This window comes from Tyto alba, unplaced genomic scaffold (genome assembly GCF_018691265.1).
Source record: "Tyto alba isolate M040663 unplaced genomic scaffold, T.alba_DEE_v4.0 Super-Scaffold_42, whole genome shotgun sequence".
Taxonomy (NCBI): domain Eukaryota; kingdom Metazoa; phylum Chordata; class Aves; order Strigiformes; family Tytonidae; genus Tyto; species Tyto alba.
In genome coordinates this window covers 19,301,177-19,327,610 of record NW_024881318.1, presented here as the reverse complement: position 1 = coordinate 19,327,610, position 26,434 = coordinate 19,301,177, and the positions used below count along the sequence as shown (strand labels likewise).

Sequence of the window (26,434 nt, the reverse complement as noted above, 5' to 3'; positions counted from 1 at the left end):
TATCTTACAGAACATTATAATTTAATGCTTACCTTCAGTTAAATTATTCTGTAACTGGTTTACGACATTTTATCCCTGAGTATAAATACGGTGTGCTGATGCTCTTCCCAGGACAGGTATGTGTCCTTCTGGTGTAGTTTAGCCCACTTTGAATGAACACACTGCTCTTATTTTTGAATAAAAGTGGCCCTACTTGCAGTTGTTCAAGAACAGCAATTTTTTCCTATATTCACTCTTTAATTGGAGACAACTTTCAAATGTAGACAGTCTGTTTAGATATTTCACAGAGTTGTCAGAAGACAAAATCCATTCTGAGGAGTGGTGTCCTAGCTGTCATCCCATCATCTACCTGTACTCAGATAAATGTAACCTGACAATCCCTGGGTATGTTGCAAGCACCTCCCTGGAGCAATGTGATCTTCCTGCCATTTCAGGGAATGGAGTGACAACACTGATATTCCAGTATCCAAGTATCTCCATTCCACTTTGATATGCACAAAAAGAAATCAAACTAGCAACATATAAATGAACAGAAATATCCAAGCAGCATATTCACCATGAATACAGAACTGGACTTCAGGGATTTCACTGCTTATAGTGCCATAATTATTGAAATTCTGTGGATGCGGCTCATATATTCTAGGACCTTCATTTCTCCCAGTGTATGCAATTCTGTGTACTCAAATATGGGGTAAATTTATACACCTGAGGTATGATTAAGATTAGGAGAGGGCTCCTGGCATATGGCTGCACCTCTGAGTGCAGAATCTCACATGGCCTGCAGGCTCTGGATGAAGCACAGTTCTGCGTTTTCTTCCACCCCTGATTTCAGAATCATCTGCTCAGCAAATCACAGGTCAGGTCAATTAAACTGATTTAGTGCACAGAAGAACAGAGCAGGAAGGAAACTGCTGTGCTGTACTGCTTGGAGACATGAGTCACATGGACTGTACTCCTGGGAGAAAGTAAGGCAGGAGCTGAGTGTGAGTTATGCTCAGCATGTGAGACTTGAGGGGGTGACTCAGGTGGCAGTCGGGATGCCTGTAGACAGTGGGCACTGTGGAAATATCAATATTGGGTTTATCACATTAGCCAGAACTTTTCATTATTGATGATTTCGGGTGCCTACCATGAATCTTGTTGGTTACTGTGGCAGCAGTTTCCAATGCTGCCTTCTAAGTTAGGCCTCTCAAAATATTTCACACTCAGGCATACAAAGACACTCTGAAAAGCCTTTACACCATTATTTCCTTAAACTTAATTAATTTTTAAATTATTTCTGAATTATTAGCTACTTGTGACTGGACAAGTGACCAGTGAACTGCCAGGGGAAAAATGTCTCATTATGTGTCTACACATCAGCTGATTTATATAAACTCATTTCCTGTAGTGTAAAGCAAATTTAAAACCCTAAATAGTTGGTAGAGGTTTTTTGTTTTCTAGCGAGCCCAAAAAAGTTCAAGTCTATCAGCTGAAGAATATTGCTACTAGATCAGCAGCAATTCTTTTCAACAAAAGACTGAAAGATGCTTGAATTCAAGTGCACAATACAACCATGTTGATTATACTCAGAGCTGCCCCTCTTATTGTATATGAATGTAGCTGTAATCAGGTTATTTGCTCTCAATCATATATGTTTTACAAAATTTGAGTCTCTAATTCTGGAAAAAACATAGAATCTTTTAAAATATTTTTGTTAGTAAAACTTGTAATTTGCATTTATTGCCATGCAAATAGCTTGTTCTTTTTAAAAGAAGCATAATGTGCGGCTGTATCAGTGCATTATTATGCTGTACTGTGGAAGGTTTGGACATGGGATGAACAAAGGTTATATTCTGAAAAGCGGATCCCCAGATAACTCCTTTGCTTAAAACCTTGTGATTCAGATTAGTGAAAAAATTTAAAATAATTTATCCCACAGAATTTAATGTATAGTACATATGCAGGTCAAATTTAAACTATTGCTTTCATATGAATTAAAGGTATGGACATTTCTTTCAATCCCTACAAAATTTAAGATGAAGCCAGCTGAATTTCAAAATTAATTGTCTGTGAATACTATCAGTCTTACAGGAGGAAGATCTATGCAACTGCTGTTTCTAGATTCATTTGTTTAGGAAACTTGTATAAAAGAAATTTATAAAGGCCAAACTGGATTTGATTCAAAGTAGAGAAAAAGGCATGGTTTTGTCCTTATAGAGAGTAGCCCTTACATGTTCACATTTGTGGAACATGTCTCTCCTGACATCAGGATGTGGAATTGCCTTCATAATTTAAGTCTGTGGAGAAGATACGAAAGATGTCACACCAAAATGATATCCCTTTATCAAGAGAACACTACTGATTAAGAAATACAGACCTCAGTCCCTCTCTACATACTTCAGTTCCTTGATTGTCATTCCTGAGAACAAAGAGAAGAGTATATTCTATTGTTATCGCTTTTCAGAGAGTAGAATTAAATAATTTAATAAATATGGTAGGTATTTCTGGGTTGTCACCAGGATTATTTCACAATGTAACTCTTCTCAGATCTTGGTGAAATGTACTTCCGTGACAATAACAGCCTTTCATGCTCAGAGTTCTCATCTCCCACCAGTTTTCCAAACTATGGAGGAATTTATTTTGAGGCTCCAAGACTAGTATTGTTGAACATTTTGGGTGGAGCAGATGGCTTGACTGATTTCAGCCTTCAGGAAAATACTGAATGCCTTTTTTTCTCTTCCATCAGGTGACTGGTTCAGTGTGCTCTTATATGTAGGGCCAGTGTTGCCAGAGATGAGAGAATCAAAGAATGGTTTGGGTTGGAAGGGAACATCTGGCCTGAGATTTAAGCACAAGTTCTAGCTATAATGTCACCTTCTGTAATTGGCCAAGGAATTTTGTTTCTTTCCTCTTGTACATAAGGAAAATAATTTATTCAGAATGACTAGTGCTAAAAATGTCTCAAAAGACAAACTAAATGTCACAAAAGACAAACTAATTCATGGGCTAAAGCATCAATCACCTTGCAATGACGCCAGCAAATTTCAATACGTCCTCCTGACAGTGACTACAGATACTCTCCTTAGATGCAATACTTGTCCTACCATACAAATCCATATTGATACCCACCAGATCAGAAGAAGAGCCAGCGTATCCCTGCCTATAAGCCTTTGAAAAACACGTTGATTTTCTTTTCTGTAAGCTGTTCTGTAACTGCATCTGCTTGCTGCCATCTCTGAGAAGGGAGTAAAATTGCTTACTTGAAGTAATTTTGGCAAAGGGTGTAGGCATGCCACCCGGGCAGCGCCAGTGCCTGGTGTGGATCAGCAGTGCCATCCAGTGGGACCCAGTGCGAGCCGCATCCCCGCGCTGGGGCCGCGGGGAAGCCAAGGGTCCCCACGGCCACTCCCGGCTGCATCCCCCGTGCGCGCCCCGGGCTGCCGCTCAGGAGGAACTGCCAGACCCCCGCCAGGCCCAGGGACGCTGCCAGGACGCTGCCGCCTTCTCCTGCGAGCTCGGCAGGTACCCTCACCTACTGCCTTGCAGCTGGCGTGTCTGTTATTCTAAGTTTCAAAGACTTGAAAATGAGCTCCCGCACAGCCACTTTCTCTATGGGTAAGCTCCTCCGGAGCCTCAGTAACCGAGTTTTCTTCTGAATCCCATGTATTGTCACTTTAACATTTTAGTTTTTGACCACTGTTTAGATAAACATCCTGCCCCAGTGGGCCGGAAAGTGATTTACTTTCAGGCACTGTTGCAATCTTTTATCCCAAGGAGAGCAAGACTTCTGGGATCCAGAGCTGCATAGTTTTACTTCTCACAAACTCATCCCAGTTGCATTTACTGTGATAAGTACAAAACCAAATAATTTTTAAAATTGGTTTCATATATGCAAAAGTTTAAAAATACATTCTAATGATGTTCTCATGTTCCATTTCCAACCAATTTTGAATTTGCAACAATTGAAGTCCCAAGTTTAATTGACTTATCACGCTTCTTATGCTTAACTGACAAGCTCAGCAGACTCAGGCATTCAAATAGTAGGAAGTGTTTTAGGTGAAATCTAAAGGTAATACTAAATGCAATCAGCAGTGCACCTCTGCAGCTATTTGGCATATGAATTCTCAACAGGCTGGTTGCCTCATCCATAGCATACCTCTGTGGATCTCAACTGCTCCTTTGCACAGCGCACATGCTCATCTTCCTTGCCAGTATTGATCCACGACAGTACTCACTCATGAAAGCTACCTCACCACCACCTCTGCAATTCCTATGATGCTGGAGCTCTGTGACTGCACAGACTTCTGCTTCCCACTATTTGTTTCCTAGGCTGCACCCCCAAAACTTGTAATTCTTAAAGATACAATAACATAAAGAATTATGTTAATATAACTGATGTTCTCTAGGTTAAGAAAAATTCTATCCCCTATATTATATTAACCTTTTAAAATGACAGTGAACTAATATGTTAATTAAAGAGGTAGCATACAATAACATTGTTCATTAATGACTAATGATGAGATGATAATTTATTAGTTAGGACAACATGACTGCAGACATTTTGTGTGCATGCACACATGTGTGCACACATGCAGGCAGGCTTAACACACAGAGAAAGATTGTAAATACCACTCTTTAAAGAATAATTTATTCCTTATAAAGAAAGCAGAATGAGGATCTTGCTTAAAAAAAATATTTGTAATAACTAACATAGCAACAGGTTGCTGCATTTAACCATCTACACAAGGATCATTACAGAATTATTATGACTAGCAATAAAGTCACATAAACCCAGTCACAAAGTGTGGAACTTCCCCCCAAAATACTCACAAATCTTTTGTGTCTTCTCTATTTTAAAGGGCAAAGCACACATACCCTATTAAAAAACAAAAAATAAAAACACTAAAAAAAAAAAAAACAAATACAGAATTACAATAGTATAGCTTCCAGGGATTTTCCCTTGAAACTCTCACATCCTGATTAGAAGACATATAAAAACATCTAGAAAGCTGAGTTGTGTGTAAAGATGAAAAAAAGGCACTTCCTGTGCCTGTCCTAGTTCGTTAAAAAATAAAAAACTTCTCAAATAGAATGTTTCTGACACAGCTGTGTTAAGCATCACACACATATGCCAGAATGAGGGGCAGTTACAGCTGATGTGCACCATGTAGTAATTTATATAGGTACCAAGAGAAAAATAGTTAGACTATTGCATTTCCATGGAGAGAGAGGAAAAAAACAAAACAAAACAAGCAGAACAAAACAAATACGTGCACAGGCCAGAAATCTAAGGGAAATTGCTGATCATTCATCCAGTAATTAAAAAAACATTTAAAAAGTGGAAGACTAAGACTATCCAAATGACATCAATATGAAAAATGCAATTCCAGCTCTAAAATGTTTCCCTTTTTATAAAAATATTTGTAACTGTGTAGAAAATTTCAAGCCAAGTACATTTCACATCTGCAAATGGCCACAACTATTTGAGTAACCGCTAGGTTCTATGTATTTGATAAATATCCCAAAGTACTAATGATTTGACATTTATTCGTGACATCAGAGGTATGTCCAGTTCAAGCTAATAATTTCACTGCAACAGAAAGCAGAGATGCTGAATCTTTTGTGGTTGATTAATAAATAAGATCACAACAACAAATAACCAATTCATACACAGCAGTTTGTTTGCTTCTGGGCCAACAATTCTCCTGCAGGTGTTATTTCTTGTCTAGGCATTGTTTCTGAAATAAATACAGAGGAAATTACCCTTTTGAAAGACTTACTTTCTGTCAACTTACTACTGTTTAACATGCAGTACATCATCTTTGGTTGGGAACCATCACTGTCAACATCTCCACTGAATATACTTATAAATGTATACATATGAATGTGTGTTGCCTGCCATAGGGCTGTGCTGATAAACTAAGCTAGTGTTAGGTATATTTACAGAAGAGATTAGATTATAAGATTTAGTGAGAGAAGATTGCACTCTAAAGGTCCCAGCTTGAAAGAAAAAAAAAACAAAACACCCACATTGCCCCCCCCCAATCACTTCATCAGCTGCTGGAATCTAGGCAATCCTACTCATACTTCTAACTCAGGACTATAGTTGGAAGAATGTTAATCATTAAAGTATGTGCAGTGAAATATAAGCAGATTTGCCTTTTACATCTCCCTTCTGACAGTGCTTTGTCAGGACAAGATTCTTATTTCCTCTAACTGCAAAGCACCGAAGTCTCTATACAGTAAAACAATGCACAGTTCCATTACTGTGCATTTTTACAATTTGCTTCTTCCAGGAGCCATTCAATTCCATTTAGCAATCCAGCTAAAGTTGCAGCTACAGTGTTCTGCACCTGTAAAAGTAAGTTAATGTATTAGAGATAACAGGTAACAGGGTGTCAGAGCATTTTAGCATCACTCCATGTCTATCTTTAAAGTCAGAAATATTCACATCAAATCTAAATTCTTACCACTGTTTTAAAGGTCTCTTAGACAAAATAGGTTTCTTAAGAGTAAGGTACAAAGGAAACACTACTCTTTGAAAAATGAACCATAAGATCCAATAGGAAAGCCTTGCATTCTTAGTATCAAGGTGAATTTTATTTCCACCATTGCATCAGGTATTCTGGAACATTATACTTACTTCGTGGATGACAATCTACTTGAAAATTCTTCTTTTAATTCTTAAAGCAAAAATGCTGCTAGCTTTAGAATTCAATGCATATTAATAATTCTCTGATTTTGTAACATGTTGTAAAGTGGCTATTATAAATGGTATGTTTTTTAAAAAGCTTGTAAACATTTTCTTTATGAAAACAGAGGAATTATCTTAAATTGAGATTTTTGTTTTTTCTGATTATTATTCTTCAGCTATACACCAAAAATAATGTATGACTGAGCCATACTGATATATACTGTGCTTGAAAAGCATAAAAGAACAGGTTCGGGCCCTCACGTGCCAGGTAAGAAACTAATTTGTCAAAAACTGAATCCATGACAAATGAGTAACAATTAACAGTCTCCTGAAAACAGCAGAAAAATCTACCTTGCATCCAAGACTGCGGGTTGTGACTCAGGAAGTTCAGATTTAAATTAACTGAAGCCTCCTTACTCCCTTCAAGACCAGCATTTTGTCCTTCCTGACATTCTGAAGTTTCTTGTGTGTTCCCGGGCAAGCCACTTAGCTCCCTTGTGTTCTTCTTCATGTTAGAGGAGCAGAGCAACTAAAATCTCCACGTAAGTGGAAAGCTTGTGTACTAGTGTTGAAAGCTGCACACTTGCTTAGGTAACTACAGTTCAGGAACTACCATACACTTAAATTAAATTTAAGCCACAGAAAAATAGAAAATAAAGGTTTAAAAGCAAATACCATCCAGGGCTGATGTAGCAGATTTAGTTGCAAGTGATGTGCCATGTAAACACACGGAATTCTTTTCACAGCAGAGTGAGAGACACAGGACAAAACTAGCAGAGGTCTATTCGGAGGCCCTAGAGCTGGATCAATCATTGCCAAAATACGAGCCAGTTCCTCTTGACGATCGTGTTCTAAGAAACAATTTTTAATATATTAGTATTAAACATAAGCAAATCCAAAGAATTTTTTTTTTCAACTTTTCAAATACTTAAGATTTCAGAGGTGAGGAAATAGAGGGCTTGGACATGAAAGGGACATGGCCAAATTATCTAGTTCTGCTTTTGACAAGGCTGGATCATCTGCATTCATGTCACACTTAGATTTTATTTTAAAATCTCTGTAGATACTACAGGCAGCCTATTCCAGTCCTTAACATCACAGCGTTTTACAAGTTCCTCACAGAGATCAAAACTGCAACAAGCCATTAAGAAATACTCACACCATCGTGAGCAGCCCTTCTCTACTGACCATACTTTTCTCTCTAGCATATCACTTCACACCTTTTTTATCCTCTTTTCTGAGCCAGCCCTTTCCCTTAATTTAAAGTTGATGAATGTGAAGACTACTATCATAATAGGTATTAGCATTATCCCCTGATAAGACTATCCTGATTTGGCCTAACTGCATCTTTTACTGCAGTTTTCCTGGTGAAGATTCTTTCTCCAGGCTATTACACCATCATAAATGCATTTCAGCCTTCTCCTACCCGTGTCCAGGGTGGTTTTTCTTTTAATCTAGATAATTTCCCACATGTAGCTTCAATAGCAATCATATCACTACCTGCCATAAGCAAAAAATGGGGCCATAACCCCTCAAGGGGAGATGAGGGAGAGTGTTTAGGACAGGGGACCTCTTCAAGTGGATAAGCCATGAAGAAAAGGCTCTAATGAGGCAGAATTTGAAAGAATCATGGATTTTGATGTATTGCATATTGTTTCTAGTCTTTTATGACAGCCCAATCATTCACAAAATATGAACAAAGAGAAACCCCTTACTTTTATGAGCTTCTGCATTAGCAACATAAATGAATCCATCAACTACTTCGCACACCTTTTTCACTTGAGCTATTACATTGTAGTGCACAGCTTGCTGATTCCCTACTATGCTGTTCTCTTGGTAGAACATCTTATTCACAGCAACAACTTGCTCTGCCCTTGCTCTCCTCCTTTCCACACTGAAAGATATTTCAATATTTCAGTAGTCAGGTTAATCGATAATGCAAAAACTCAATTTTTAGAGTCTAGGCAGCACAGGAAAGGGACAGTAGAATGGCCTGAGCCAGAAGAAGTGTTTAATTTCTCTCTGTCCCCTCCCACATCCCCTTCTTTTCTAGTGTACATATACAGATGGCTAGCAATCTGCACAATGTATATGAAAATACACCCCAGGATGAGTTTGTATGGTATTTCAAAAGAGAATCAATTAAGGTATCAAGAGGGATAGAAAGACCTGTTATGTATCAGTCATACACATTTCCTATGTATAACATTTGGAAACGTTTTGTTACTTCCATGTGAAAATTTAGCAGTTTGAGAAAGAAAAAGTGAAGATCTGCATTGAAGCTTCAATTTAAAAGGGATATCCATGCATGTGAATGCACACAAAATTACATGACAAAAGCATGAGGAAAAGTATGAAATAACCAAGAAACTGTACTTTTTTTTTGGGGTGGAGAACGAGTCTTACCTGGTGGTTGAATACAATGTCAGAATATTGAATTTTTGATTGTTATTAAACTGAAAACTGACTCCTGATCCAATTCCTACATGGAAAAAATGAGTATATGAGATTATAACTATATGGTTACTGAATACAAGTAAGTGATAGGCTGAAAATTCCAGTGGTGCTATAAAATGGATATATACAAGCCTAGGTGTTGCTGTTTGGGGTAGCAGATTTACTCTTTCACGATGAAATTTTACATATGCTCTAACTGATCACACGATTTAATTGAAATAAATTCAACAGTATTAAAAGAAAACAAAGAGGCATTAGCAATATTTCTGATACTTAGACTTGAACCTAGAAATCTAAGTTGGAGAGGACCTAGACCTGCATTTATTAGCTGAAACTGGCATAGCAAAGGCTCTAGTCTGTTTACAACAAGCTGCATTGAAAAGGACATGAGAGAAAAAAAGACAGCAATGCTAAGAAATCATATTTTCACACTTTCTATAAATAAAATGTAATTATTCCAATTCCGCTGTGCTGAAATAAATGTTATAGTGTTTTTAAACATTGAAAAAAAATCCTTCACCTGCTCCTCTAACTCTTCTAGATGAAATTTACACCACTTGACACCACCAGACTGAGTCATATAAATGATCAGTCTTGAGTTCCTGCATAAAAACACAGGTGTGTTTTTTAGCCACTTATTGCAAGCAGTATCTAAAGGAAGTCCTGTCTGCATTTATCCATTATAACACCAGGTGTGACGTGGAATTTAGGATCAAAATGGAAGTACAAGGAGCAAAACGATCCCTTTGACATGGTGCAAATTTAGTCATAAATTCACTGCAGCTATAATTTTATCCCAAATGTTCATTGGATTTATCCTTCTGTATAAATACAGAGAAAGAAAATATATGTGGGTTTTTTTACTATTATGCTATTGAGTTTCAAGGGGAGAAAAAAGCATCCCTTTTCTCATTTTCCCCCGATGTATTTGTGCTGTATCTGTCTACTAAAGAATAAACAACAAACAAACAAAAAAAAAGCAAAACAAAACAACAAAAAACAAACAAACAAACAAAACCAAAACCAGCATTACCATGAATTTGTCTTTGGGGTAGGCCAGCTACTAGCAGAATTTCCGGGCATGTCATCATCTTTTGCACTAAAGAGTTGTCCAGCTCTTCCAAACCTGGCCCAAACATAGCAAAGCGAGGCTCTGCTTGAGTGACCAGCGATTGCAAAAAGGAAGTCACAGTCCCATACCGGGGACGGCTTGATTTCAAACTTCTTCTACTCTGAGGACAGCTTTTTTTATATCTGTGTAAAATAGATGCAACTAGAAATTAAACACAAAATACAAAAGAAGTATTAATCAAATAACATAAATTTAGATCCCATACTTCTCATGCTTTGTTACCGGTACAACTCAAGCATGGGTCAAAAATTACAAAGTTCCAAATTGACGATTTCAAGCACCAGTACAGAGCAGGTAAAGGCATCGGTCTTTTCGAAGTCCAGATACTGACTTTCCGGTCCTTAGTACAATTCTATGTACGGATCTTTTAGTTCACTTCAAAAAACAAAGTAAACTAAAATTACAAATTCCCCCATGCTTGCTGAACACACAATACCAGTAAAATAACATCAAAGCTGATGAGGCACATACAGTACAAAAAAATAGGAGACTTGAGTGCTTTTCAAACCTTAATTAGATGGATGCTATGTTTATTAACTATGAAATAGGTCCTGGAAAGGACCATCTCCCATGTAGCCACAGAGAATATATGTTGTGAATGGAGACTGGTGTTGTCTGCAAGCTTATGTGCCAATTTGATGCAGAAGCTAGAAGGCATGAAAAGACTTTGGGAACCAAGGGAAAGAAGTAGCAGTCATAGAAGTAACAAGGCATCTCGGAGAAGCAGCTTCAGTTTTTGCTTCTGAGGCCATGGTAGGATGCTGCTGGACAAATCACTTCAAGGATATATTAAATGTGTGCTCCTCTACACCTGAAACAAGATGCTTCAGTTCAGACCAGAAAAACCATTAAGTGCTCACAGACACAATGGAAATTGGCGACAGGTGATTTTAAATAGCTAGTGCTATGAAGTATTCAGACCCAAAGAGACTTAAATCCAATGTTCAAAATCAGCAGGTATTTTGCACTTCAAATTCTGGGTACATCTTTCCCATCTGTAAAGTGGGGATGGAAGGCACAGAGATTGCAGAGGTTAGTGCACTTAATGAAGCAACAGTTTCATGAAACCACCTTTGGAGAATTTTACTGCCAATTAAAAAAAAAAAATACTGCAAATTAATTAAGGGAATTTAAAGAAATTAAAAAAAAAAACAAACAAAACCACAGAATAATCTGCTTAACAGTTCTTCTCAGTCATCTAAACACATTAAGAGTGTTGCTATGTTTTTCAACTGTATTAGTCTTTGTCTTATGGCCTTTGACCACCAGAGCTAAAGCAATACCACTCGTTATTCTCTGCACATTCAAAAAAAACAACTTCCAGGTGAGATAAAAAAACAAAGATTCATTCAATTTTTCATAGTTTGAAGATGTAGTACTTTTATTAAAGAAATTATTTGTAATTGTACTGAGAGCAAAGAACACATTTTTATCAACACTACACACAGCTTCCAAGATGACTGTATTTATGTGGTACTATAGACATGTAGATCACAAAAAGCTTTCATTTTTTTTATGTTAGCTTTGGCTTTATTTACATTCTTGTTCAATTCTAAACATAAAAGAGCTGACCAAACTACCAAACAGTAGGAAACTGTATTTCCAAAATAAACAATGGATTTGAGACACATCAAAACGTAAGCAGCAGCTTACAGCACAGGATTACTGGTGTAGATTATGAAAAATGCCTGTGGGCTGAATATTACTGCTGTAGCGGCTGTAAGTCGCGTAAGAGAAGATACTTACACTGCCTTGTAATCGTACAGCGCATTATCGCTGACTTCCGAAAAGGCTTTATTAAAAATCTCCACATCTGGGAGCGATTTCCAATCAACGGATGTCCAAAAGGGGAGATCCCTCAGGAGAAAATACCTCCACAACAACGGATCTTGCACAGCCGCCCTCCAATAGCAACTCGTGCTTCCCAAATGGCACAAATCTTGGGGCGAGAGGAAGGACATGATGTTCAGTTGCACGTCGATCTGAAAGCCGTCAAGAGCAGCGGTTTAACGACTCGGGAATTAAGCAGTGAGGATGCAAGAGGCGGGATGACGAGCTTCCCACTCTCCCTCCGCCCCCCTCCCCGGCACTACCCCGTTCCCCGCGACCGGGCCCCCACTCACCGGCAGCGCCTGCAAGGCGCTCACCTCCTCCGCCTCCTCCGGCAGCGCTGGAGGCGGGGGACCCGCGGTGCCGCCGCGGTCGCGGATCCGCCGCGCCCAACGCTCCCGGAGGAGGCGAAAGCTACCCCGCACGACAGCCTCCAGGCCGCCCCGCTCCTCCACGCCGCCGGCCGCCATGGCGCCGAGCGCCGCCGCCGCGCCTCGCACCCAACGCGCCGGCGCCGGCCGGCGGAGAAACAGGACAGTTCATCACATTTTTTTTTTGTAATTCCCCCCCCACTTCCCCGAAATACTTGATTAGACTTTGGACCCGTATTCCATGAGTTCTTTGAAGGCATGTTTTTAATGCAATAAAAGTATACATTTTGATTAGAAGAACGGTCAGAGACCGACGCACAGACCACCTCCCCAAGGGTGCTCTTGGGACACAAGGTTTCTTCCAGCACAGCCAGAGCAGCCTGCTTTAGCTCTGGCATTTCACGAAGTAACACAACATTTGTTTCGCAGTTGCTGTGTTCCACCCTTGGCCTTTTAAAGGTCCCTCACATACAGCCACATACTTCATTAACATGTTTCTGCCGGTTTCTCTGAAATCCAGCAACATGCTCTGTGATCTGCAGCTCAGGTCACTGTTAGAGATGCAATCTACTGTCTCGAGGCTTTCCTGCTTTCCTTCTCCACCATGCTGCAATCCCCAGTAGCACATTTCTCCACTGTACATCATTGCCAGTAAGTGAGTGTCGCTAAATATACCTGCAAAAATAATTAGGATCAGGTACTTTATTGTTCTGTTATAAGCAAGTACACAGCTTGTTAACTTTTTTTTTTCATTAACACTGGAAAAAAATTCCAAAAAGGCGGTATAATATTATTTCATAAATTCAATATAATATATAAACCCCCAAATTTTAACCATGAGATGACTGACACTGCCCAGAAGACAACCTGGATCAAGCCCTTGTTCATTACTCTATCCACTTTCCACCTCTGTAATGCTAAAATCTTTAAAATTTCCATATAAACATTATTCTGATAATTGTGTTTGCCTATTTATCTTAGAGAATTTCAGTATTTCTTTACAATCCATTAGGCACAGGCATGATTATGCATACTATTTTAGAATATTCCTGTGCCTCCCATAATTTAAACCTGAAAGAAGATGCTGTTTGAGCATCACCTTAATTCACGTTAACCAGGAGCAACTTAAGTACTTCAATAAAAAGACACATACGTGTTCATGGTCACTGAAAAAAAAATCCTGCTAAATAAATCTACAAATCAGTTACTGAACTTGGCTTTGCATTGTTGAGCCGAACTGGAACAATGTAATTTTCAGATGGAATTAAACAAGATGGTGCTCCATCCCCTCACAGCCAGAGTAGAGCTAGTTCTGAGTGTGCAGAATGTGGATATTGTGTCCCCAGCATCGGCTGTTCTACCTTATAAAAATCCCCTCCTGCTGCATCACACTGATGCAGCCTCAGATCCTCACGTAAACGTACTACAGTCATGGGACTTCTTACATAAAGTGGAGACAGAAAGAGTAAGTTTGCCATATCTAACCAATTCTGCATGTACCTTCTACCTGTGCAAAGTCAGTAAATCTGTGTTTACATCTGTGTTCTAGCTCTAAACAGAAAGACCAACACAGGAATATCATGCACCCTTTGCAGTCATATTTGTGCTGTCAACATTTGTAAATTGACAATTATATGGCTGTAAAACACACATGCTGTGATTGAGACATCCATTGCTTCGGTTCACTTTGCTCCAGTGCACTCAAAAATGTAAGAGAAAATGAGCACTCCCACCTCCTAAAATCCATGACTCAAAAAGAAGATTGGGGGGGGTGTGTGTGAAGAGCACTGCTGACAGCTTATGTCTCATCTATTATTTTTTTTTGTTCTAAAAAGTGACAGTTTTTGAATAAAATGAAGTCAAACAACAAAAATATGCAATAAATAATTTAATAAAGTGGAACAGCTTTTAAAAGAAGCGGGTTGTAGGGTTTTTGGAGGGTTTGTTTTTTTCTTTTACCTTCACTGAGTAATCTAGCTGTGTCCTTATCTTGAAGTGAGACATCTTCATTTAGCTGAAGAGGGTATCTGAAGCTAATCATCTTCATCAGGTAATGGACTCCATCATGAAGACACTGAGTACAGTTTAAAAAAAAAAAAAATTTATGTAAATTCTGATTAATTTAATGATATCCATGAATACTTCCCCAAACCCGATTTAAAAGGAAAAAAAAGCCCCAAGCTATATTTTAAAAGCAAAGAATCAAACTTTAAAACTGTATTCAGATGCTCATGGAACTTTTCAGTCTTCTTTACCTTTCTAAATATGGTAATGCTTTCTCGTAGCCATTCATTCCTTTCTTTTGCTGTATGACAATACATGTAAAGCAAGGCGCCTCTTCTCCAGTAAAGGCATTCTAGTAATTCTGCACCGAGGATGCTGATGGGCTGAAATAAAATCCAACACACTGGCTAACCCAAAAGTAAACCATCTGAACTTCTCATATACACATGTAAACAGTGTTACGCTAAGTCTCAAACTTTAAAGGCTGTACTTATCAGAAACATTCACAGACACAAGCCTAATACTTTGAGTTCAAACTGCCAAAAGCACATGGAATTATGAAATGTTAGCAAGAAAAATTCTGGGCATGCAACAAGTTATTTGAAAAAATATTTTCAGGAATCACTATTTAAATACAAATAAGACTTGAAAAATTTTCAAAATACATTAAATTCTGCCCATCAAAATACAAATACTACTATCTTGTTTCAGATTTTTTACTTTTAAGTAATTAAATAATACATTTTCAGTCTGAATAATGTCAGTACCTACTTCTTCATGTATGTTGCATTCCTGCACTAGGTCTTCTGGTTCTGAAAGAATACTAATAAGTTCTTTAACTTTTTGCAATGAAGATTCTTCTGGAAAATCTTCATCCACAAGCTGGTTTTCCTCAAAGTATGTAATATCTAAGACAGCCTATGAAAACAAGAAGATAGACAATGTAAAAATGCTACCAGCAAAATAATCAAACGTAACATACAAAGTTGTTACAGTCTATAAAACATTACAGTTTTAAGGTAATTTTTATTATTTAGTTTACAAAAGCTGCAAGTATTGTAGTATTGTTGACATTGAACATAAACTCAAATCTCTTTGGCCTTACAATACCAGCACAATTATTATTGAATGTTACCTTCTAATCCAGACAAAAGCAGCCCTGCACTTCATGGGTGTCCATGGCACACACCAATTAACAGATTCCTTTCTGCTGTACGCTCTTTCCCACACCCAACCCTCTCTCATGCTCTACACAGATTTTCTCGAGATTTTAATTATTTAAATATACTACCTGTGTATAGAGCTGCAAAAGCATGGAAGGACATTCTTTTCCTTTGTTACAGAGGTCCTTCAATTTGTCGAGAGTAGCAGAGCCCTTTGCTAAGAAGACATCTGAAAGAAGAACACAACACTTCCTTAGCACTGAGAAACCACTCAGCCTTGCTTATTCTCCCTTTTCACTTCTTACGGTTTTATCCATCGTTGCAGGATCTACAAGAGCAGCTGAATAATACAGCATTTAAACAGGCAGGTTGTCCTTTTAGCTTACACCTCTCACGAATAAATCAAGGGCATTCATGGTTACGATCTGACGTTTCAAAATCAATTCCACATACTTCATTCACAGACGAATTATGTACCAAAGGCAGAGCTTGCTAACGCGCCGCTACGCATCTGAGGCCTCAGCCGCCCTGCTCGGCAGAAAAGTCTCCAGACGGCGGCCTGGGCCGCCTCCTTGGATGAGGGAGAAGCGGAGCGCTCTGCCGCTGCCCTGGAGCGAGGGTTCCGCTCCCCTCGGCCCGCTCCCGCGGCGCTGCGGGAGGCGGCAGCAGAGGGCAGAGTGGGACCGCCGGGCCCAGCCCCGCTACCGCCCGCCCGCCCGCGGCCCCTCACCGTCGCCGCCCGCTCCCCCGGGCGCCGCCAGACGCCGGCCCAGCGCCGCCAGACGCGGCCGCAGGGCGGACACCGCAGCCCACGCCTCGGCGGCCTCCGCCATCGCTGCCGCCGCCCGTCACCGCGCCCCGTTACACGCAACGCCGCCGCGGCTGGAGGCGGCCATGGGGGCGGCTCTGGCGGCGGGCCGGCCGCCGGCGCCGCGGCGGGTAGAGGCGCGCAGGCGCAGCAGCGCTGAGGGGCCGGCGGTTGTGGGGAGCCGGAATGGCTACGTGGCGGCGCTGCAGCTCGGCCTCCGGCTCCCACCGCAGCGGCGGTGGGGCTCGGTGGGCATTGGCTGACCTGCCGGCCCCGGCAGCGGGGAGACCGACCGGGGCGCCTCGGGCCTCCCCAGTACTGCCTCGGGCTGGGCGGGCAGGCGGTGAAACGGCAGCTGGGCCTGCTGCGGCAAGACTTGTGAAGGCAGGGACTTCAGCTTTATCTGCACTTTAACGTTCTTTTGTAACGGACATTTATAGTTTCTGCAGATCCGTGTCAGAGTGAGTTCTTGGGATGTCTCTGACTTGCCCCTATCAAACGACGCTCCCCAGACTCATGCGAAATAGCTCTTGCCCATAAGCGAACTGAAATGAATGCTGAAAGGCAATGAGAATTTTTAACACCAAAGCCATATTTTTCATCATCAAGTACATCCTTGTTGGTGTTTTTCAACTTCTATTTTAGTATTGGATTACTTAGCACATAGAGATGCAACTCAGAAATTAAATGATCTTGAAACCATGTACCTTTGGTTAGAGGAATGAGACTTGACCTCGAATTTTTTGTCCCAACTTTAAAAAGCACACTCCATGAACTTCGGAAGTGCTAAGCAGCTTTCGTGATAAGAGGGGAAAACCAGTAAGTTTTATTTTTAACAAAATCTTGCTACTACCCCACAGTAAAATATCAAATATTTTATGTTGTATAGTTCGAAAAATGCTGTATTTCACTATACTGCTTCTCTAGCTTTCTCCATCTCTCTACCTGCCTGGAGGAAGCTAATACCTCTGTGTCCTTTGGACTAATGTGTCATGAGCTCACACAATATTCGGGATTTTGTTAGCCTGGCTATTGTGAAAGAATAATTGACTAAAGACATTCTACCTTTTCAAGCCATATAGTGTTCATTCTGCTAGTGTCTGTGTCCCACCAAAGTACTTAAACATCCCCACCTCTTCCCCTGCAAAAAAAAAAAAAAAAACCAAACCCCAAAAAAAAACAGAAAAAAGGAAAAACATGCTGTTTACTGTGGTACTTTAGGTAGTGAAAAGCTGTCTACTTCCACAGATGTTCTTGCTGTTGCGTGTGTTTATGTCTTATGAAGGAGTTGCCAAACAGATCAAATACAACAAAAAAGTAAAATCTAAAAGGCAAAATTGTGCTTGCTTCCAGAAGTGGTTTGATTTCTAGAAGAAATCTCTCAATGCTTCGGTTGGATAGGTATTGTCATTTATTCCTGTATAGTCCATAGCCAGATACTATTTTTCATCTAAGGAACAGCTGCTGTGTTAACAATACTGAAATTACTATGGTAGTTAACCGTATCATACCTGAGAGTAGAGGAGATGGTGCTTTAATGTTTTAAGTGAAATACAGCAATTCTCATATTGTCAGTTTTGGGACTGAAGAATCACTGTGCGTTGGTGAGTTCCCTTCTTCAGATCCTTTGCTTGTTTGGTCCTGCCCTTCCTTCTCTTACAATACCCAGCTGTGGTTTTGTGTGTTGTTTGCCTAGTTACTCTCTTTGTAACTACTCAAGCGGGCAGGTGGATCAGCCCTTAATAGTGAAGGAGATGTCATCCAGATTTCAAGATGTCTCTTGTAAAAAAAATGAAAAAACACAAACCAAACCAAAACCAAAGGTTGTTGTGTTCTGACTCATTTGATCAAGGAAGTTGTATCTTTTTTTAGTTCCTGTGCTTCAGGCACTGCTGCAGCTTACTTTAGCTGTATCTGTTTTGGAAGCCAAATGTCTAAGCAATGACTTTTTTTTTTTTCCCCATAAATTGTTACTCTTTCTTTAAATATACAGTGAAACCTTCTTTTTCATCAGTGGCTGAGATGGAAGAGTGTGTTTCTGTTAATACCAAGCTGGTAAAACAGCTGCTGCTACAAATGTTAAAAAAAGTGGGTGATGGCCACTTCTCTGAGGAATAGGATCTGAAAGATTTTCAGTGGATTTTTAAAATTTATTTCCCCTCAGCCAGGTTTTGCCATAAAACGTATGAGGGAGCAGAAGACATCTGTACTGAATTTCCAGTGTTCTTCTTGTCTGATACAGTGCGTACTCCCCATTGGGAGTTGATTTGCAGGGAATGGTGGTGGCAGGACCTCAGGGCAGACACCTGAGGGACAGCAGAGCCTGGAACAGTGGCTGGGCTCAGCCAGGGTGGGGTGCTGCCTCCTCGTATCCCCCAGGGCTCTGCCTCGCTCCTGGCCTGAGTGGCCCCTGAACAAGCCCGTGTCCATCTCTTACTCCAGCTGCAATCCCTCCGGCACCAAACTCCTAAGCTGCATTTTGTAGTTTGTGGAGTTAGTGTGCTAGCCTTCTTCCCACACCTTGCAAAGTGCTTTGGTCTGAAGACTGGTGAAAGACTAGTTGTCTGGTTATTTGAGAGAATACTGACCTAAAGTTGCATTATATTTTTGTTTTGCTTAGAACGGGTTTAGATAAAGTTGTTGCCAGATACTTGAAAGAGAATGGCCTGGTTTGGGGTTTGCTACTTTTCACCATTCTTTTCAGGGCTGGGAGACCTTAAAATTCAGATTCTCAGAGCTTCACACAAAGATAATGTTGCATCCATTATTTTTCTGAAAATCTTCCATGTTTAAGAGGAAACACTCTTTCTGGGTGAAACTTAACATAAATTCTGTTGAAGCAAAAAAACATTTCACTCCAATTTAGAGAATATATAGTATGGTAAAATGATCTCAGGTGAAGGGATCTGTGATATTTAAGTGCCTGGCACTACCTGTTGTTAAGGCTATTGTTACTCATAAGAGAATGTGTAGGGTGTTGGATGTTTGGTGACAGGCTCTGTTCCTAAATTGGTAGAAGCACAACAGGAAAAGTGTTGTGGTGTGTAAACAGTTGCGGTTGATGGAAGAGGGAAAGGTGTGATGATTTTGTTGGCCAGAGCCAAGAATATGGCATTGCCACTGCTGTTCCCCTGTTATTTTGGGTTTATATGTAAATATATCTCTGTGTGTGTGTGCATGTATGTATATATGGTGCGAATGTAAAGTAGATTCTGTAGATTGCTACAGGTAGACTCTGTTGATTCTTACCTTCCAAACCATATACATACTCTTTCTGTCCTGAGATCTGTGTGTATAAATTTGTATGCTGCTAGAGAACAAAGTGGTTGTAACTATGGAACACTTGGGAATTATTTTTGTCCTGGGGTATTTCATCAACACTTACTAACTGTCCTGATATATATAACTGTGAAACTGGGCTAGCCTGACATCTCTGAATACCTGAAAACTTTGAACGTATTAAAACAACTAATGTCTTGGATATACAGAATCTGCCTTGCTTTAAAATTCTGTGGCATCTTCTATTTCTGAAAGTTGAAGAAACAATATTTAAACACAAGTGTGTTGTTCCTCTGTATAATTAGTATTATCCAAAGTAGCAAAATGTTTTTAGCTTTAATTAAAAATACAGAATTGTCTAGAGAAAGCAGCTTTGCACAGCAATGATTGATACACTTATTATTAGCAGCTTCGAGAACGTTGAAGTTGTGCAAGTGGTTCAAATCTTCTTGAACTATGGCACCTAAGTGTGGTGACAATGAACTCATACTAATTCTTTGAGAAAGTAGCCAAGACAGAAATTCTGTTGGGTTCAAGTGAACTGTATATGTTTGTAGAATCACAGAATATCTTGAATTGGCAGGAACCCATCAGGATCATCAAGTCCAACTCCCTGCTCCTGGCAGGACCACCTGAAACTAAACCACGGGGCTCCGAGCGCTGTGCAGATACTCCCTGAACTCTGCCAGGCTTGGTGCCGTGCCCACTTCCCTGGGGAGCCCGTTCCAGTGACCGACCACCCTCTCAGTGAAGAGCCTTTTCCTAATGTCCAACCTGAACTTCCCCTGACACAGCTTCATTCCCTTTCCTCACATCCCATCGCTGGTCACCAGAGAGAGGAGATCAGCACCTCCCTCTCCACTGCCCCCTGTGAGGAAGGTGTAGGCCGCCATCAGGGCACCCCTCAGCCTTCTGATTGTGTGCTGTTTTGAACTCTAGGAAGGAGGCTGGAAGAAAGGGGCCTTCTTTTCAGCAAATTAGTCCTCTGATCAGAGGCTACTAGGCCTGGTGATGATTAGTGAATTACTTACTGCTTCCTTTGGTTTATGAATTGACTCTTAATGTTAAAAGAAAGAGGGGGAAAAAAATGAAAAAAAAATAAGGGAAAAAAGGCTATGAGTGGAGGTGGAAGTAGTTAGTAGTGGAAAAATGACATGGAAAGACAGAGATGGAAAAACTGGATTAGACCTGACCTAACAAGACTTTAAATGTCAGCCATCATCCCTTATTTAGCAGATTCCTAACAGTTTTAGAGTCTGTGGTCAAAATTTGTCTTTGAAATGAACAGAGAAGATACGACGGATATTAATACAGATGTACTTGGCTAATCTGAGTTTATAGCAACTTGCTTTAAGTCATGTACAACCAGGGAGAAATGGTAATACCATATTTGGTACAGCATCTTAAAATAACACTGAATTAGTATGATTTCAAGAATAAATTTATGCCCTTATTTTGCAAGCATGAATAACATCTGATCCTTGTAAATTTTTATAGGTAATTTAAGTGTTAGACACCTGTGTCTGAATTTAATACAGTAATTATAACTGAGACAGATGTGAGTTGACTTAGGGAAGATGAGATGTTCAGCTGCACAATAGATTTCACAGACTTATTTGATCTCTGGTAAATTACTTAAATTAGGGATGTATTTATAAAATATTACGTAGTAATGGTATAATTTTGTTAAAAAAGAAATGAGAAGTGTCTTCTTTGGTCTGTTTTTGTTTAATAAAATTACAAACTTTGATAGTGTACAAAAGCATAACTACCTAGATTAGGGACAAATTCCATTTCACCGGGTGTTGGTGTGAATTCAGGATTTGATCAGAATTTGTGTGTGTGTGGTAGGCATTATGCTGATTTAGCTGTCTGAGGAATGAGGCTTTGCTGTTATGGTGTACTTCTAGTAACTAAAGAGCACTTTAGAAAAATTAATCCAACGTACATTTGCTCCTTTCACTCACTTATATGTATTAATGACATTTAGTCATACTTGTCTCCTGTGGGTTTGCATAATACAAGTATGCTCAAAATAAGTTTGAAGTCTGTTTCAGGTTCATCTTGTTTCATTTTGCATCAGCTGATGAGCTTTAGTGAGGAAAGAGGTGAACTAAAAGGATGTGGCTAGCTTCACAGTCTGTTTTGCGGCTCACTTATCAGAGCTTCTCAGTAACAACTGGATTGTTGCACTCAGTCTTCAATATCAGGCTTGCACCATAAACTGTGTTAGTTGAGGATAATAAGAAATGTTGTTTATATAAGTACTTCAGAGAAACTGAATATATTAAAATAGGATATTGAATATTTGGTCCTTTGCATGTATTTCATCACTATAGTCTATGAAGCAAATATTTCTACTCTTGAAAATAAAAAAAATATTTGTGTTTATGCCTAGAAACTATTAAACAAGGGTCTATTTATTGTATGTGAGCTTCATGAGTCTGTAGTATCTAATAATACCAATAAGAAAGATGGCCAGTATTATGGTCTCACCTTTAAAATGTTTCTCGGATTCACAAAAGGAGACGCATATTATCCCTCTCTTCCACTGTATGACTGTAATTACCAGGGATGAGGTGTAGAACTGGAATTTATCCAGCATAATGCTAAGAAAGTGGAAGACAGTTATCAAAGATTTCCTCCATGTTTGTGGGATTAAGCACTATGAAATGATTTCCAGAATTCAGTGTCATAGTGGATAATGTCATGGCATTGAATAAGGAAGTATCAAAATCAGTCAGGCCTCTTAAAACAAGGCTATGCCTTCAGTTTGAACTATATCAAAGTCAGAGCATTTGATGTTCATCCTATTGATGCCAAATGTGAAATTGGGGCATAGGGCTGATCTGTAACAGAACTTTACCTTTGTGTCAATAGATGTGAAATATATTTATTCTGGAGAGGCAGGTGAGTGCAAACTATTAGTAGACATTGTAGGTGTGTCATAGTTTTGTTTGCCTAACCTTGCATGACCGTTCTTTGTTCTACCAACTTTCTATTCTGTATAGTTCAGGTGGTGTCCTGGCATAATATAAACCAGCTGCTTTCTTACAATGTGGTCACCTGCAACTGAGACAACATGGCACCTTATTCGCATTTAAATAGGCTCTGAATATACAAGATGATTTAGGAGTTTGATTTTTGGTTATTAGAAGTGGCATGCACTAAAATTTGATGTTGGAACCACTCTCTTCTAAAGTGGCCTCCCTAGAAGAAGGGAGCATTAGAAACTGACAAATAGGAACTGCTTATTGCTGCTCAAGGGAAAGCCTAAGTAGTTTCTTTTTAAAAAGCAAGTATAAAGTGCACAATCGCCTATAATGGAATTAAACAGTTTACTTGCAGCAGGCAAGGAAACCTGTGTTTTTCTATTATATGGTTAATGATCAAAGAATGGTGTGTACTGTGGATGCCTTCATCCAGAAGAATGGTTGTGCCTGCCACATCTTGTTAGTGGGCTCCTGTACGTACTGGTGTGGGAGAATTTGCTTACAGCGATCTTCACCCAAGTCCCCAAATGTTACAGTTTACTGTGTAAGTAATTTAGCGTTTTACTTGACAGTCAACTTCTAGCAAATGCAGAAGTAATGTCATTTGGTCAAATGACTAGACTCACATCCCTAACTGCATGTTCCAGTCTTGAATGGCATTAATCCTAGAGTCACGTGACAGTTTGGCGTGTAAGGGTCAGCTTGCCTGTCTGACTGAATGCTGCCTGTTTTTTCCACGGACCTAGTCAGCAGTTGGATCACCAAGCTGATCTGGATGGCTGTAAACTGAGACTGTAACTTTCTTCTGAAACTGGAATGTGTAATGTACCCTCAGAGAACCTTCATATGACTTTTAGTAAAGTTTTGTGCTACTGTAAGAGGTTTTGTACAGTTAATTCCCTTGGATCATAGCAAAATTAAATCTACTAATTGGGGTATTGTACTAATCTGTGTAGCACTTAGCACTAAAGCTTTTCTGGTTCTTCTGGGGTTTCTCTTGAGAAAAAAGAAAAAAAAAAAAAAAGAACAAACCAAAACATTCCTGAAAGGATCATGGGATGGATAAGAAGCAATGTGTACTTGAGAATGCAAGACAGAGGTGTCATGCCTTAGTTTTGCGTAGTTTCTCTTGGAACAGTACTAGTTTAAACAACTGCTCTGCGCTCTTGCCCCTTCTTCCCACTCTTTATGATGCTGCCTTTTAAGTTGTGCTCATGTAATTGTATCTTTCAGATGAACATGAATGGGAAGCTCATCTGTGTTAGAAGCTCCTCGACCCTTTTCCTGTACTATGGTTGAATGTTCAACCATGCAAATGCATGTATTGTCCTTGCTAGGGCAAGAAGTCTGTGTTTCTTGTACAGTGAGTGTGGAGTAGAAGGTGAAGTGTCTGCAGTGTTCTGGTTGGCTTGCTGGAAATCTGCTACCTGGGACTGTGACTGCCAAGAGTGCCCTCTTGATTCTACACTCAACCAAATACCCTACATTTCAAAGGCGTAAGAAAATAAATATAAGCATACTGATTGGGAAGACCTGTTCTTGTCACAAATAATTCCTCTGTTACAGTGCACAGCTGCTGGAGTGGCAAACCATGATAATGGCAATCAAGGTTTTACCCTGGGATGTAAATAGGAAATCCAAGATTGCTGACAAATTTTCTGATTCCTGTTGTGGATAACTTGCAAGCTGAATGAAATTCTGGAAGTGCTTGCTTGAATTTATTAACAATTTAAATGCACTGCAACCAAAAAGCATCATGTTTATCACTTGGATAAATAATCTAGTCATATAAATTATACATTCTAAAGGTGCTTTAAAATTATCTTGGAATCTGAGACTCTTTTTGCCATTCCCATAGGAATTACTTTCAATTCAGTCTTTCTGGTTACAGTTGGTATTATGACAAACTTGTTACAGAAGTAGCACCTCTTTGGGGCCTGTCCTTTCGAGTGAAGACAGGCTTGGTGCTGGAGGAATACAAATGTCAAAACACCTTGAAGCCTTTTCAGTTTGAGAGTTCAGCAGGATGCCATGGAGTGCCACCCGTGCACTCAATATAGTCCAGCTTTTAACAGGTAAGTTTCATGGTAGTGGTGTCTGAAATGACTGTGTTTCCTGAAACTCTGCAAAACCCCAAAAGCAGAGTACAGAAGTCTTCAGTGAACTGTTAAGAGCATGGCTTCAAACTGGTCCCTGAAACATACTACCTGGATCTTTGATGAGATATTTGGAGCTGGTGAAATTGAGAGCAAGAGGCCCGAGAACTTTGCAATGAGCAGTTGTGTGCTTGTAAATGCAGGGAACTGCTGCTGAGGCTTAGCAGGCTTTCAAGCTCCTTTTGAGTCTGTATTTGTAGAACCAGCTTTAAAATCAGATGGATATACCTTACCAAAATTGGGGGAGAGCTGACAGAAAACCTGATATTCTAAGAGGCCTTTTAAAAAGATGGAGGAGTGAAAGGTAGGTGTTCATTCAAAATCACCTTATAAAAAAGTTAAAGTTTCAGATTTTGCCATATATCTCATATAAAAGTTAAGTTACCTTCCTAATTCTTCTGTTCATTTGATTGTGACTGGGAAATGAAATGTCACAGGAAATGACTGCCTGCTTTTTGTATTAGGTGTGTAAGTTTTGGCCCATTGAGAATATTACCCAAGCCACTGATATAGGAGGGAAGCTGTTCTGAACTGTAGACAGCTGTTCTTCCGACAGCTTGATGGACTAGAAGAACCAGGCAAAACAATTCACATGAGAATGGATTGGCACTTGATTTTATCAGCGCACAGAGGGAACTGGCTCCTTAGTCAGTGGATGATAAAATAATTACAAGGGCTTGGATTGCATGCGTGAGTTCGCATGCTGGAGTCTTGTACCCAAGAAACGGTGCTTGCCAGTTAAGCTCCACACCCATGAAATGGATGGCAAAGTCCAAGTTTCAAAGAGGAAACCAGAGTTAGAGGTGAAACTTGCAGGCCAGGCAGGTGTTGCTTTTCTTGATTTCCAACTCTGGCGGCTGTCCCGTAGTCTTGCTGTACAGCACTAGCCGCAGTGAGGTACAGGGTGTGGGGGTATGTGTCTGTGTCATTGGTTTGCTGTGTCTCAAAGTTCTGCATTATAATCTTAAAGCTATTTTTTTTTTGTAAGTTCTGTATCAAATACAAGGAAAAAGATTTCTTCACCAGTAGTTTTACAAAGTCCTCCTAGGTTCTGAGTTTAAAGTACATTCTTTTGCTGATGGGGTTTGTTTGAAACTACCCCATGCAGTTTATTAATATAACACTACATTGCAGAATCCGGAAAAGCCTGTTGCAGTAGTGCTACCAAACATGATCTGACTTGCAGTGTGACAGCTGCTCAGGATTCCTGTTCAGTTTATTGTTTCTTTTCCTGTTTCTTTCGTTATGTTTACCTTTACATGTTTACACCATTGTTACGGCATGTGTAAGAACCTAATTCTTTCAGCTTGGCCATGGGGGGAAAAAAACTTTCCTGTTTTGTTGCCTTCTTGCAGCAAAAATTCTCGGCAAAAATTCGAAGTAAGAGCTTAGTAGGGCTTTCTGAATAAGAATTTAAACCAGCCTCCATAAGTATCAATACATAAATATCTGGAACTTACACAGCTGATGTCTGCAAGTATCTGCTGAATATGCATTTTGTTTTTTCCTCACTCCTGCTGTAAAGGAATGGTAAGTCACTTATCCTTTCTCCCGAACTAGTAGAC

General features: G+C 39.8%; 2 protein-coding genes across 3 annotated transcripts; both read right to left on the bottom strand.

Annotated features, from left to right (window-relative positions):
- Positions 1-4,493: 4,493 nt before the first annotated feature.
- On the bottom strand, positions 4,494-13,063 carry FBXO4 (F-box protein 4). Of its 2 annotated transcripts, none has more exons than XM_032993253.2 (7): positions 12,949-13,063; positions 12,012-12,247; positions 10,167-10,387; positions 9,083-9,158; positions 8,392-8,570; positions 7,352-7,527; positions 4,494-6,335 (listed from the first exon to the last, which is right to left on the bottom strand). In XM_032993253.2, the coding sequence occupies exons 2-7, from the start codon at positions 12,224-12,226 to the stop codon at positions 6,246-6,248; spliced, it is 957 nt and encodes a 318-aa protein (XP_032849144.1). In that variant the 5' UTR covers positions 12,227-12,247; positions 12,949-13,063; the 3' UTR covers positions 4,494-6,245. The 2 variants fall into 2 exon arrangements, with proteins under 2 accessions (XP_032849144.1, XP_032849150.2); XM_032993259.2 differs by lacking the exon at positions 12,949-13,063 and adding an exon at positions 12,389-12,629.
- Positions 12,713-16,575, bottom strand: CUNH5orf51 (chromosome unknown C5orf51 homolog). The gene is made up of 6 exons (XM_042804828.1): positions 16,364-16,575; positions 15,762-15,862; positions 15,242-15,388; positions 14,722-14,853; positions 14,426-14,540; positions 12,713-13,141 (listed from the first exon to the last, which is right to left on the bottom strand). The coding sequence occupies exons 1-6, from the start codon at positions 16,464-16,466 to the stop codon at positions 12,852-12,854; spliced, it is 888 nt and encodes a 295-aa protein (XP_042660762.1). The 5' UTR covers positions 16,467-16,575; the 3' UTR covers positions 12,713-12,851.
- Positions 16,576-26,434: the final 9,859 nt, after the last annotated feature.